This window comes from Protopterus annectens, chromosome 1.part2, assembly GCF_019279795.1.
Source record: "Protopterus annectens isolate FY-2018-M chromosome 1.part2, PAN1.0, whole genome shotgun sequence".
NCBI lineage: Eukaryota > Metazoa > Chordata > Ceratodontiformes > Protopteridae > Protopterus > Protopterus annectens.
The window spans coordinates 902787548-902803400 of NC_056727.1; the positions used below are offsets into that span (position 1 = coordinate 902787548).

At 42.6% G+C, this 15853-nt stretch overlaps 1 protein-coding gene across 2 annotated transcripts in view; it reads left to right on the forward strand.

Annotated features, from left to right (window-relative positions):
- Nucleotides 1-15853, forward strand: part of CDC42BPA (CDC42 binding protein kinase alpha) — a 3351611-nt gene that overhangs the window by 3205073 nt on the left and 130685 nt on the right. The window contains exon 36 of one of the 2 annotated variants that reach the window (XM_044059574.1): nt 12470-12491. The exons of the other annotated variant lie outside the window; for it this stretch is intronic. Coding sequence (XP_043915509.1) covers nt 12470-12491 — 22 coding nt within the window. The remainder of the gene's footprint in view (nt 1-12469; nt 12492-15853) is intronic. 2 annotated transcript variants of the gene reach the window in all.

Here is a 15853-nt window from a genome sequence, read left to right on the forward strand (position 1 = left end):
TTTTTATGAAAGGGTGTGTGAACTCGATCTAAGAGAGTTACACAAAAAAGTCTGGAATGGAAACAGGATATATATGAACTTGAATTTTGAAGAGAATTTTGAGCTTGAATTCCTGCTCCGTAACAATGGAGTGAGAATAATGAAACCAGACAAGTGTGGGGGGTAGTAATTATGAATAAAGTGGATTATAATAATAAGATGCATGAGATCTTGAACACTGACACATACTCTGTGAGCTCCTTGAATGAAAAGAATGTAGCTTATACGAGAATTAAAAGTTTCATCCAAGACATGTTTATTGATGGTTTAATCACTTTTATTAAGTTGCACTACCTCACGATAGATTTTCCCACTATACCATGTATTTTTGGTATTCCAAAAACGCATAAGGATATGTACCAACCACCTATGCGGCCTATTGTTGACGCCAGAGGCTTTATTACGTACCCCTTGGTGAAGTATTTGGACAAAGAATTAAGTAAACTTGTATGGGATGAGCCTAGTGTCTGTATAGATTCATGGGACTTTCTAAGGAAAATTAATGACATCAGTTATAGTAAAGAATACCTGTTGGTCACTATTGATGTGATTAACCTGTACAGTGTGATACTACATGACATTGGTTTACAGTGGTTTTGTGAATATCTCCATTCTAAAAATCTAGCACAGGATAGGGTTAACCTTTTTGAACAGATGCTGGATTTAATATTAAGGAACAACTTCATATTATTTGAAGGACAATATTTTCTTCAGAAAGAGGGAGTGGCAATGGGCTCTGCTTGTGGGGGCCTATATGCCAATATTGTCATACTTGAGTGGGAAAAACAATATTTAAAGACATCTGAATATTTTCAATTTTGTAAGACATACATGCGTTATTTGGACGACATGTTTATGTTGTGGAAAGGACCTAGAGATACATTGAATGCTTTCCTGGAAAATATTAACACCACTAGTTTTCTAAAATTCAAGTATTCAATAAACAACACGAGTATAGCATACTTGGACGTCCTTTTAATGAAGGATGATGTTGCAAACAGGTTTCTAGCAAAGATTTTTCGTAAAAATACATACTCCAATAGTTTTTTACATTTTAGTAGTTGTCACCCATTCAAACAAAAACGGGCAGTTGTAAAGGGGCAGTTTGTCCGTGCTGCCCGTATGACAACTGTATGGGAGACATACATTGAGAAGTGTAATTTGTTGAAACAAATGTTTCTGAAGAGAGGTTACCCAAGTTCATTAATAGACCAAATTGCTAATGAAGTGAACAGTAAGAGAAGGTCTGGGCTTTTTGCCCCTATTTTAAACATGAAAAACACTAATATAGTACAAACATTAGAAAATGTCTGTTTAACAACTACAGGATTCAAAACTATTAATAATAATAACAACGAAACTACAATATGTGTATCAGCTACACCGAAGTCCTACGAGAATAGTTTTTTAACAATATTTAATAGGGAAGCAAATTACATAAAGAATATTTTGACTAAAAACTGGGAGTTTATTAGGAATGACAAAGTTATGACATTTTAGGAGAGGCTCCCATTTGTGTGTACAAGAAAGGACATTGTTTAAAAAACATTCGAGACACAGAAAGGTGAGCAGTATAAAGGGTTTATGCACAGATGTGGTAGGTGTAAATTTTGTAACAACATTATTGAAACAGACAAAGGTGTGGAGATTAACGGAACAAATATCTGGGTTAAAGGCAAATTTACATGTTCTACAGAGAGGGTCGTTTATTGTGCTATTTGTGTTTCCTGCCCATGTTTTTACATGGGCAAGACTGAAAGAAAATTTAAAACCAGAATTAGTGAACATCTTAGACACATATGAGATGGCTGGGAAGGTAATGCCTTAGTGAGACATATTACAGGGTTTCCACAACATGAATTCAAATTCCTTATATTGGATTGTGTGGTACCTAGAATTCGTGGGGGGGCATGGCCCTACATATTAGAAAAATTGGAACTTGCATGGCAGTTGAGACTGAATTCCATGTACTGGCCAGGACTGAATGACAACCTGTCTATTAATAGCCTTTTAAAATTAAAAGCCCTTATAAGACATTGAACTTGTAGTAATAGGGTATGTGAAGGTAATAGTGTAGTGGTTATTACACTTGCTTCATACGTGAAAGGTTCTGGGTTCAATTCCTAGTGGAAGCTGTTCATTTACCTTTCATTATTTTTACTGTTTTACCATTTTATTTGTTTATCTTTTATTAGCACATTTACTGAGGTAATAGAATGCTATATTTAATTATATTATATTAAATGGATTGGTTTTATTATATTGTTTAAATTTTTTAAAATATCCATGACATATAATATATTTTTGAACTTGAATACTGCTGCTATCTGACTTTGTTTTAGGACATACTGTTGCTTTAAACGTTTTAAGTCTGTTTCAGGATATGATGTCATCCTTACAGGGTTTTAAACAAACTGGGCTGTTTTAAAATTTGTATCTGATGAAGTCTCTGTAATTTTGGAATATTGAGATGAAAGCGCTTATATATTTTATTGTTTATTAAATAAAAAACATGCTTGGTGGTTTTAAGAACTGGTCTGCCTCCTCTACACTCATTTTTGTGGATTTATTCGTTGAATTGGTTTTGAGTTCTTTCTTATTTGTGCTAACAATGTGTGCTCTGCATTACCTTGCAGTAAATACTGAACTGCACACTGTATTTTAGTGGTAATCAGTATGCTGGAGTGTGAATTGTGTGACCTGGGCTAGGTGTTCAGTAAAGAGTTGAAGTGTTTCTGTGTATGCTTCTTTCAGTTATCCTAAATTGTAATGCTAACCAGCTGTTTGGAGGTCTGACATGATATCAGAAGACACTTGAAAAGATTTATGTGCACCTTTACTTTTTTTATCTTTATGTATGCTTAATTCTTTTATTCTTTATTTTTTATCTAGCTGTATTTTATTTAATGCAATGTGTTATTGATACTGTGTTTTGTTTCTTTATCTCATGCTATAGTTTCCCTGATCACCTCTGAAAATGGGCTTTGACGAATAGGATTAACCTGATCAACAAATTGTAAATAAAGCATTAAATGAGTAAAAATACCATAGGACAGTATAACAGAAGAAAAGATTTTAAGGAGCATTGGAATGCTGTATTTTCTGTTTGGCGTTTTGCTTGCTGCCCTACTTCTGATGCTTTTGTCTCAGTTTTCAACTTCTGCTAGATACATCACAAGGCAGACTTAACATTGAAAAAGCCATAAATGTGTAAAGTCAGAGTGAACTCACAAGAGCGAATCTTAAAAACATTAAGGAGGACGTTTAAGTGTGCAAGTTTGGGGCTCTGCATGAGAATCACATGAAAAAAAAAACCTGGAGTTATTAAAAACATATATAAAATGATGAAATGTTACCACCAGGTGTTCCATGATACACAAAAATGCACTTGGTTACAAGTAAACAGAAACTGCACCCTATGCAGATGTGTATCTTTAATCGCGAAAAGGCAAGTTATAAAGCACATAATTCAGTATGTAGACTTCAGTGGTGCCAACAGGCAGTTCCATCAGAATGTGTTTGAAATGGAAAATAATGTAGTTCCAAATATGTTGTTGAAAGAAAAGAATAGTCAAAAGCTGAAATGCTTGCAGACACCATTTAAGTGTATTTAGTAAATGCAGTGCATGTTAAATGTAGTGATAATACATTCAGCAATGACTTGAGTAATGGAAAGGAAATTTTGGCCTGAAAAGCCATGAGTTAAAGGCAAAGCAGTTAAGTTTAAAATGGACACTGTTTCAGAACACAGTATAAGGACTGAATGTACCTCTTAAATGCTGCATTTAAACTGCAGGTTGAACAAGTCTTTGTGAGTGTTATTCTGGTAACAAACTGAAGACATTTTCGGGATGTAAAATTAATGAAGAAAAAACAAAGGCTGTAGCTGTAAACTACTTAACCACACATGAATTGGTTCAACAATACCCCTATGTATGGGGACATAATGAAAGTATTTAGGAGTATGAGTTAAAAGGATTATGTTATGGCAGTTAAGGATATGTGGGCAGAGACTAAACAAAAGATGATACAAAAACTAAGAAGCTGGAAGCTGTTGTTTATGGATAATGGATAGCAAGATACAAGTAGCAAAAATGTGTTTAGTTTATTTAGCTTTATACACAGGTCAGGCATATTTTTATCAACCAGAGAATATGTTATGAATAGCAATTAATAAAGAGATGAAGAATTTTATTTTAGAGAGGAACAGGGCAAGAGTCAAGTGGGAAAAGTTGATCCTTCCAATAGAACAAGGTGGTTTGGGATTACCTGATTTAACGGAGTATTTCAGAGCTACACAGTTAAGGCTGCTATACATAGCAAAAACAGAAAGTTATAATTCAAAGTGGAAAGGGATGATGATGAAAAGGGAAGAAACTCAAGAAACAAGGAAAGACTGGGATTTGGGATGCAGATCCTTAAGGAGAATAACAATAACTATACAGAATATTATATTGATAAAGTAGCAGAAAGTATTCTAAGAACTAAGCCAAAATGGAGTTGGAGAAAAGAGTCTGATGATTGGGTTGACTGCAATTAGTGATACATAGACTAGGCAAGAGGGGGCTAGGATTTACTAGAGAAAGCTGGCAAAATAACCAAGGTATTGGGTAATAAAATGGGAAGAGGCCAAGAGTTAATTTAGACTGCTGCTTGAGATTGCCTTCGCTGCCAAGAATTGATGTTAGAGTACAGGCAAAGAGAAAGAAATTGGAGGATCTTAAGCAAAAGACCAGCACCAGTAGAGTTTTTTAGTAGAATCTAGAAGAGAAGCTGCTGTTAAAGAGAGTTAATTAGTAGGTTATATCAAATATTGTTTGATAACTAGGAATCAATCAGAGGAAGTTAGAAAGGATTGAGAAGATAGATTGGATAAGCAATTCACAAAGAAACAATGGGGGATATATGTATGGCTCCCATGTATGCAACAAACTCTAGAAGATTTAGGAGCTTTCCTTTGAAGTGTTTGGATAGATATTTTTGTACCCCAAGCAGACTGCAAATACATTTTAATCAGGTAGATTGCAAATGTTCAACATGTGATGGGGCAGAAAGAGGTAATTGGGAACATATATATATTTTTTTGAGTGCAGTGAGTTGGCAGACTTTAAACATTCCTTGCAGACTACTCTGTCAGAAACAATGGGTGAGCAAATTGATGTAACTAAGGAAATAATTTTTTGAGCTGTGATACAGAATCAGAATTGCCTAGACATAGTAAGGCCTTGCTGAGTTTAATTCTGGTGGCTGCCAAAAAAGCAATTGCTAGAAAATGGAAATCAAAGTCTAAATCAGCTGTACTAGGAGTACTGAATATAGTAACAGACATAAAGCTACTGGAAGTGGCATCTTTTAAAAAAGGTAGGAGCAAACTGCATAGAAAAAATGGGAATTGGAATAATAAATGCAGAACAATGTATATCATCCTGTTCTCATGCTGCAGTATTCCAAACCCTTGGTTATCGTCTGTTAGCTACCTGAAAATCCGGCCAGTATACAAAAGCTTGTAGTCACTGCTAGGTACATGGGACCTCTGATGTTGGCCAAGGGAGCGTGGGCCATAAAAGTGACGTTTGCACGTACCTTTCCTCATAACTTCTCTGTTGCCATTCGAACATCAGCTCTTCCTGCTGTCCCTGGCATCAGATTTCCAAATTTAAAGATAAGTACCCCATTGGGGCCATTTTTTCTGTTTCTTTTGAGTCACTGCATGCCTGTTTAGGTTCATGTCATCCAGGAAAGAAAAGTGCAGGTGCGGGCATCAGATCCCCGTAAGGACGCCCACGAGCTCTGCCTTTTCTGCTTAGGGCTTACACACGAACATGAAACTTGCACAATCTGTCAAGGATTTGTACCCAAGACACTCCGCAGTTGTCTGCATGCCCTTAATATTTACCTAGAAAACCAGCATCTTAAACGCTTGGCACTAGCGATGGAGGGGCTGTCCGGGCCACCTAAGAAGAAGGCCAAAGTTTCCAGGCCTGAACCTGCTGCTGCACCTCCTCCACATGACATCCCTTCTGTGGCTGATGTTCGCCTAGAGGAACATTTGGAATCTGCTGAAATAGATATAGCAGGTACCGTTAGGGAGGCTGCAGAACCTAGAGCAGAAAACACGTCTGTGAAGGTCTTGCAGACATCGGCCAATGATGAGGGGGAACCTAGGCTTGTTATGGCCATCCAGACAGGCTCTTCCACTGCTTCTGAGCAAACAGAATCTAGGCCCGCCTTAGGCCCTATGCCAAAAATTATACTAGGCCTTCCCTGAAAAAGAAGCAAAAGACTAAAACATGCTTCCCCTTGCAGGTCAACTGGACTTACAGGCCTTTTCCCAGAGCCTATTTAATGCTTTTATGGCCCTATGGCCTGCTATACCTGCTTCTTCACTGGCTCCCCCATCTCTCCTTAGTGCCAGGCCTCAGGCTGATGACAATCTCCAACCTAAAGCTGAGGATTACTCAGACTCCTCTTCGGAGGATTATCTTTCCTATGTGTCCCAGATGCCCTTACCTCTTGAGTATAGTTCCCCAGAGGAGGACTGTGCTGAGACAGACTCCTCAGGAGAGGACCTCACCTTTGGTGAGACCATCTCAAAAATGAGAGTATATTTTAAGTGGGATTCCTCTGAAATGTCAGAGGACAAAAAAAGATACTATGAGCTCATGGACACTCCTGTACCTTCTGCCATTCTTCCAGTTTTAGCAGCCTTCTTGGATGCTTTCAGTGCATCCTCTGTGAATCCAGATTCCCAACCACCTGCCCCTCGAAGGACTGTCAGATTCCATAAAGTCCCTGAAGGGGCTAAATTCCTGGTTAAGTGCTCTGCTGCAAACCCTGGCACTGTCTCCGTGTCTGCAGATAAACCATCCAGAATGGTTTTCTCCACTTCTGTCCTTCCCACAGACAAGGACAGTAAGACAGTGGAGCGTATTGGCAAAAAAGTTTACACTTCTGCTACCTTGGCCTTTAGGGCAGTAATTTACCAGACACATATGTCTAAGTATGCCCTTGCCCTTTTGGCTCAGGTCACTAAGCTTTTGGCAGACCTCTCTGGCTCACCTACCAAGGCTCAAATATCTAGCCTCATCTCATTGTCTTCTCAAGTCACAAAACATTCAATTAGATGCAGTTATGATGCTGCAGAAGCCTGTGCCAGATCTGCAGCCTCTGCCTCAGTCCTTAGAAGATACTCATGGTTATGACTACAGCCCTTACCTGATGATTTTAGGCCAAACCCCTGGATGCTGCCCTGGATAACGCTGCCCTTTTGGGGATAAAGTGGCTGAGCTATTCAAGACCCTTCAATAAAAGGGGAAGGAACTCCAGGACCTTAAACACTTGTTCGTCTCCCCTGTCCCCAAATTTCATAGAAACTACCCAACCAAAACCCAGTTCATTAGAAAACACTCGGATCCAACCCTCCATTCTAGGAACAGAAAGAGAACCAGAAAGCAGCAGACACCTTCCGAGCCTGCTCAGACCCCTGCCCAGACACCTCAGTTTCAAGACAGGCCAGGTAGTCTGTGACTACTTACCTTTGCTGTCCACACCCCCAAACTCTGTTCCCCTGTCCCTAAGGCTTTCTCACCATCTTCCAGTTTAACAAAGCATTACCTCAGACAAATGGGTCTTGTCCATTATGGAACAGGGTTATTTCATAACCTGGATCATCCCTTCTTCTTGAAGAGGCATCCCACAACCACCCAAAGACAAGCTCCCCCTGTTTCAGCCAGTCATAGACACCATCCTTTCTCAAGGAGCCATACAACCCATTCCCCTGTCAGAACAGGGAAAGGACTTTTACTCCAGACTCTTCCTAGTACCAAGGAAGGATGGATCGTGGAGACCTATCCTGGATCTCTCCCACCTCAACCTTTTCTTACAAATAACCACCTTCTGTATGATTACTCTGCAGACCCTCTTTCCCTTGGTAATGCCTCAGGGATTTCTAGCCACTTTGCACATAAAGGGTGCCTACCTACACATCTCAATAAGGCCCAACTACAGGAAATACTTAAATTTTTCTGTGAGTGCCTCACATTTTCACTTCTCTGCCTTGCCCTTTGGACACGCTACAGCTCCAAGAGTATTCACCAAGTGTCTGGCTCCAGTTATTGCTTATTGCAGGGTCCAAAGGATTCAAATATTTCCATACCTGAACGACCTCCTGATGCAGTCAGAATGTTCCAGATCCCTACACCACCAACTAAACTACACAAAGTTATCTCAATCCTGCAGGCATTGAGATTCAACATCAATTACCCCAAGTCCAACCTGAATCCCTCTCAGGACCAAGTTTTCTTGGGGTGCAGAATAAAGACAGATGTCATGAGAGCATTTCTTCCACCCCAAAAAGTGGAAAACAGAAAGCAGTACCTGTTCTCTGTCCTCCACCCTACTTCTATGACAGCCAGACAGTATCTCTGATTACTGGGTCATATGACTTCCACTGTCCCAGTGCTGCCATTAGCAAGACTCCACATGAGAAAATTGCAATGGTACCTTAGGTCAACATGGACCCAGCATTCACACCCCTTGGACTTCAACATTCCCTTCCTTCCCTGCCTGAGGAAGGAGATCCTCTGATGTTTGGAGCAAATCACACCCAACCCTGGGCTCCCCTTACAACCCCTTCCCCCAGTTCAGGAGATGTACACAGATGCTTCAGATCTGGGCTGGGGAACTGCTTTAGGCAGCCTGAGAGTGCAGGGTATCTGGTCAGACACCTTCAGGCTGGAGCACATCAGCATCAGGGAAATTAAAGCAATTTTATTTGCCTTGAGACCTTTTCTACATATCCTAAAACAAAGGCCCCTGAAATTATTCACAGACAACACTACAGTTCTATCGTATATGAACAAATGGGGGAACAAAATCCTTCTTGCTATGCATACTTGCACTCCAAACCTAGGAACTGGCAGCCCAACAGGGACTCTCCCTGCAGGCAGTTTATATCCCTTCAGCACAGAACACTCAGGCAGATACTCTGAGCAGGTTCATGTCACAATCCCATGGATGGATGCTTCACAGGGATGTGTTCCTGGACATTGTCCACAAGTGGGGTACACCACAAATAGATCTGTTTGCCTCCCCTCTGAACAGACAACTGCCATTATTTTGCACCAGGCTACCCAGTCCCCTAGCGAGGGCAATGGATGCCTTTTCAATCTCTTGGAAGGGAATGTTTCTGTATGCATTCTCCCCTTCTCACTTCTTCAAAAAATCCTACTGAAAATCCAGTGATACAAATCAAAAATCTTGTTGGTGACTCCCTTTTGGAGAAGACAGCATTGGTTCCCCCTCCTTCTGCATTTAGCCAGGGGCAATCATCACAAGTACCTCACAGAGTGGACCTTCTCACACAAGACAAGGGATCCCTAATTCATCTCCACCTGCAATCTCTGAAACTACTTCTGTGGGTGATAGAATCTTGATTCTTTACAGACACCTTTACACTGAGGATGCGCTAACAGTCCTGCAAGAGGCTATGAAACCTAATACAAGGAGATCTTATTTGTCTAAATGGAAATGATTCTCCATGTGGTGTCTACAAAGACAGATGGACCCACTGCAAGGTGAGGTCCCCTTAGTGCTGTCCTATCTGTGTGAACTCTTGCAAGCAGGGCTGGCGTATTCCTCTGTTAAGACCCACCTTGCTGCTATTTCACCTTGTCTGCCTCTTGACCCTCCTCTTGTGTCCCGTCATCCTGCAAAGTTATTCGTCAAGGGAGTACTGCATCTCAGGCCCCCCAGGAGGCCGGTTCCACCTCCATGGGTCCTGAGCTATGTTTCAGAGAAGCTCACGGTTGCTCCCTTTGAATCAGCATCCAAAACATCCCTGAAACACTGTATTTGGAAGACTGTACCCCTGGTGGCCCTGACATCAGCTGGAAGAGTGTCAGAGCTCCAGACCCTCATGGCAGCTCCTCCCTTTCTGCTGTTCCACAAGAATAGAGTTACCCTGAGGACCAGTCCCTCCTTCATGCACAAGGTGGTCAATGAGTTGTCCTTAAACCAAGGTATTCACCTCATCAGCTTTTTCCCACATCCCAAGAATGAGAGTGAGAGAGTCTTGCATTCCCTTGATGTTCACAGAAAGCTTAGATTTTACCGTGACAAGACCAAATCCATTAGGAAATCAGAGCAATTATTTGTCTCCTTTCTCCCCAGGGCTCTGGGAAAAGCGGTGACAAAACAGACAATTTCTGCTTGGATTTCCAGGGCTATATCCTTTTGCTACTCCTAGCATGGAAAACGTCTAAATTCAAAAACTAAGGCCCATTCCTCTAGAACCATGGGTTCATCTGGAACCTTCTTTAAAGGACTGGATACTGGTTCCATTCTAGAAGCAGCTACATGGACATCTATCCATACCTTCACTAACCACTACAGACTGGATCATATCTCCAGATTTAGAGAAGGATTTGCTAGGGAAATCCTACATTGTTTCATAGAAAACAGTTCCATGCCACCTCCCCTCTTCTAACGTTTGAGCTTTGGCACTCACCCAAGGGTTTGGAATACTGCAACATGAGAATAGAAGGACATAGAATAGTTGTGTAAAATCTTACCATAACTATAGATGTCCTTCCCTTCCATGTTGCAGTAATCATTCCCTCCCTCCTACCCCCCTTTCAATTAAAACTATCCCTTCTTGGATGACACAAGGCTTATACAGCTATCCTGGGACTGGAGTCCAATTGGGGCATTCAGTTTTGAGGAAAGGTAAGTCCAGACATCACTTTTATGGCCCACACTCCCTTGGCCAACATTAGACGTCCCACGTCCCTAGCAGTGACTAGAAGCTTTAGTATACTGGCCAGACATTCGGGTAGCTAGCAGAGGATAACACAAGGGTTTGGAATACTGCAAAATGGAAGAGAAGGACATCTATGATTATGGTAAGATTTTACACAAGTATTCTTTTGGTGGAGGAATGAAGTGTAAGGGAGTGCTGGAACTGAAAGAGCTTTGTAACATCCGACTGACAGTGACTGGGAAGATTATAAGTGATGTATAATGTTTGCAACCAAAAATATGTCAAAACAGTTTGTTTTCATTTATATAAATGTATGATTGCCTATGTCATAAGTGATAATTTATTAAAGATGTTTCTTCTTTAAAAAAAATATGATCAATGATGAGAGATATGTCTGGCACCAGGTTAAGCAACAAAGTCGAGGGGCTTTCAGATATTTAGAAGGAAATGTTTGCATTAGTAGATGTTCTTCATGTTTCACTGTTGCAGTCATAACATTTGGGTTATCCCTGCCAGGGTAGCCCTCAGTCGGCCCGGATACCAGAGGCTTAGTATTTCTGCATCAGTTGCTGTCGTTCCAGGACTGACGTCAGTGGTCTAAAACAGGCAGCTGATGTCATTACATCAGTCTTTCTTGCTGAGGAGCCTGAAGCAGAAGCAGTTCGCATGAGTGCCGGTTGGACGCTACCTGAGTTTTTCGTTTCCAAATTGATGTTGAAGTCTTATAAAGCTAAGTACCCCATTGGGGATCCTTTTTTCTTGCTCTGTCCGATGTTAAAAAAGTTAACAGTTGTCTCGCCTGTGGAAAGCAAACACCACACTGAGACTTTCATTTCTACTGCATCACTTGTTTAAGCCCAGACCACGACGTCCCCCGCTGTCGCTTTTGTGCTTTTTTCAACGCAAGAACTATATGTCTTCGGGCCCTTATTGTAGCTCGATATTTTCGCTCTCAATCCTCGGCTTCCAATATGGCTTCGGTAAGCCATCCGACAACTGATCTTCCGAAAACAACGTAAGGATAAAGACAGAGAATGGCCGTACAGGTCCAAAACTCCCTACAACGCTTCTGTTAAGTTAGTCATCAGTTCTCTGGTCTTCAGTGAGGAGCTTTCGCATCCCCTGATGCCCACTTCTGTGGATTCGCAGGCCACTACCGAGACCTTTTCAGAGTCTGGTATGCCGCGAGACTCTTCTTCGACTAAGGATCCTGCGGATGTCTCTACTTTGGATGGGTCCGGAGCTGCTGAGCAGGCACCAGCTTCCGAGGAAATGCTTTGCACTACTGATACTCAACACAGACCAACAACTACTTTCGCATCTACAGTTCTTTTGAAAACTACCGAGTTTCTAAGGCCCAGGGTATGAACCACACCCAAAAAAAACGACGACCCAAGTTCAGGCTCCTGCTTCCTTGCCTCAGTTTCAAATGCTTAAAATGGCAGAAGACCTTATATTGCTTATCAGGGGAAGCCAGGCTACCCTTTCCAAAAGAAAAAGAGACTTGTCCCCAGTAGTTTTATCTGAGCAGGAGTTCGATGACTCTGATGCATCTGAATATGAAGATATGCAACCCCTCTCTGCTTATGAGGATTCTGATGTAGAGGAATCCATCCCTTCAGACTCTCCACCCGAGGACTTTTCCTTTGGGGAAACCCTACATACTTTAAGGGAGCATTTCCAGTTATCCTCAGTCAAAAAAGAGACTCAGGAAATTCTTAGATCTTCCACAGCACAGACCTCTGGCCATTCCTCCTGTCCTGGATGTTGTGGATGATGTTTTTATGGAATCCCAGTCTGACCTCTGACATCCTCCCTCCTGCTCCCAAAGAACCTGACAGGTACTATAGAGTCCCTGAGTCTCACAAATTTCTTTTCAAAAATCTTTCTGGTGACCCTGAAGTCATCTCTCAAAGACCTAAAGGAATCAAAGCAACTTCAGCTAAGAATCCCGCCCCCTCAGATAGGGATTCCCGAGCATTAGACAGATGGGGTAAGAAAGTATACACCTCTGCTATTCTTTCTTGCTGTTAGAGCATTAAATTGTCAGTTCCATATGGTGAAATATCAGCAACATACCATGGAACTCCTCAAACAAAAAATATCTTCTTTCCCTGCTTGTGCAGAAAATAAAGAGTTACAAGAGTTAATGCATTCTGCAAGTCAAGTAACTAAGCACACCTTACAATGTGGATTTGACGCCCTAGAAGCATCTTGCAGGGCAGCAGTCACTGGTTCTGTACTTAGAAGACATGCTTGGCTTAAGGAACAGACCTTGCCAGACCATGTCAAATCCAAATTATTGGACACACCCTTGCACAAAGGCAACTTATTTGGCACCAAGGTAGAAGAGGTCCTAACAAAGATGGAAGAAAAAGCTAAATGTATGCAGACAGTTAAAGACTTCTTACAGGTCCAGCCACTGAGGTTCAGTAGGCATTGTCCCTCCAAGCACTGGTCCTTTCCTTTCCTGCCCCTCTCCCGGTCAGCTCAGCCCAGACCCAGGGGAAGCAGGCCCCCCAGACAACAGCCCCAGGGAATGCAGAGATCTAAGCAATGGAGTTCCTCCTCTTCAAAACCAGGGAGTGCAAAGCCACCCCCCTATGGTAAAAGCTCACAATGACTTTACACTTCCATCCCCTCCCACTGCCCACCTGCACTTGCCCCTAGGAGGAAAACTCTCCTTCCATGCAAGCAACTGGGCCACCATTACCAATGACCGCTGGGTCTTCAACATAGTGTCCCATGGATACATATTTTATTTTCACACTCTGCCAACCCCAAAATGGTTCCCAGATATTCCCCCAAACCAGTGAGCAGAGGCCAAAAAGCAAGTCCTTTCCATCCTCTCTATGAGGGCAATAGAGCATATTCCTGCAGAACAGATAGGCCAAGGTTTCTACTCCAGACTCTTCCTGGTACCTAGAAAAGAGGGCATATGGCACCCCATCCTCGACCTCTCCATTCTAAACACCTTTCTGGTGATACCAAAATTCAAAATGCTCACCCTCCAGCAGCTTCTTCCTATGCTTTCCAAGGATGCTTGGTTAGCCACCCTAGACCTAAAAGAGGCCTACCTACATATCCCAATCAGGGAATCATGCAGGAAAAACCTACGTTTCAGAGCAGGATCACTGCACTTTCAGTTCTCTGTGCTTCCCTTTGGCTTATCCACTGCTCCCAGAGTTTTCACAAAATGTCTGGCTCCCGCCATTGCTTTTTGCAGACAAAGAAATATTCAAATTTACCCATACTTAGACGACTGTCTGATTCAGGCAGACAGTCAGGAAAAGCTACTAAAGCACCTGACCTTTGTAAAGGACCTACTGACCTTTGTAAAGGACCTACTGACCTCCCTGGGGTATACTTTCAACGAAAATAAATCAAAACTAGTACCCACACAAAAAATTGAATTCCTGGGAGCAAGCCTGGACACAGCATCCCAGATGGCATTCCTTACACCAGAAAAACAAACCTACCTGACAACCTACTTCTCTCAACTAGCCACCAGGACCCAGTTATCTAGTGTTTATGGCTTCTTGCATTCTACTCATTCCATATGCCAGACTGCATATGAGGAAACTACAATGGTACCTAAAAAGCCTTTGGTGTCAGCACTGTCAAGACCTGGAAACTCTTATACCAGTGATACCTTGTCTAAGGAAAGATTTTCTTTGGTGGGCAGCAGCATGCTACCACAACAAGGGACTTTCCTTCTCACTATCCCACGCCGCCCAGACCCTCACCACAGATGCATCAGACTATGCCTGGGGTGTACACCTGGCTGGCAGGTGCATTCAAGACCAATGGAGCCCAAATCAAATACATCTGCACATCAACCAAAAAGAGATGTTAGCTGTTCAGCACGCCCTGACAGCTTTCAGACCCCTACTCTCCCCAGGGCCTCTGCTGATCAGAACAGACAACACCACAGTGATGTGGTACATCAACAAGCAGGGAGGGACCCACTCTTATCCTCTGTGCAGGCTCGCCATGACCCTTTGGCACATGGCTGCAGCCATGCAACTACACCTATTAGCACAATTCCTGCCAGGCTCTCTAAAACGCTGTGGCAGACAACCTAAGCAGAAACCTGCTAGACCCACACAAGTGGCAGCTAGACTAAAGAACCTTCACCCTTGTAACCCAGAAATGGGGCACCCCGAAGGTAGACCTCTTTGCCTTCCACTCCAATCATCAGCTCAGCACATTCTGCACCAGGGAACCTCACAGCAAGGCCTGGAAAGTGGATGCTCTATCCTACCAGTGGGTAAACCTCTCGGGCTATGCATTTCCCCCTCTACCACTCATTTCAAGGGTACTGTTCAAAATAAGGGAGGAAAAACCGAGGACAACCCTGATTGCCCCAGACTGGCCACGACAGCACTGGTACCCACTGCTGCACAGCCTGTCACCCCTGGCACCATGGCACCTACCTCAGATCCCAACCTCCTGACCCAGAGGAATGGAGAATTCATGCATCCCCAATTGCAGACCCTCAATCTGGCAGCCTGGCTTATTCCCTGACCTCCCCTCAAGCTACCAGTCTAAGCAAACAAGTACTAGATGTTATATGTGAGGCCAGACTCCCCAGCACTAGAAAGTCTTATGCTGACAAGTGGGAAAGGTTTTGCAATTGGATCCATGCTAAGGGAGCCGGAACGGCACAGCCCACCCTACCTCTCATCCTGGATTACCTGGCAGACCAGGGTCTATCCTTCTCTTCTATTAAAATTCATGCCTCTGCCATCTCTACTCATTTCAGCACCAAGCCACCTCTTTTCTCGCACCCTGTCATCAAACAGTTCCTAAGAGGGGCTAATCCAGAAGAGCTCATACCCCAGCTTGGGACCTAAACTTTGTGTTGGAAAAGCTCACCCTGCCCCCCTTTGAACCTGCAGCTTCAGCAGAGTTAAAATCTCTCTCTTGGAAGACAGCCTTGCTTCTGGCCATCACGTCAGCTAGAAGAGTATCAGAGCTACAAGCACTTATGGCTGTAGAGCCCTTCATCATTTTTAATGCTGACAGGGTCTCCCTCAGGACTAACCCATCCTT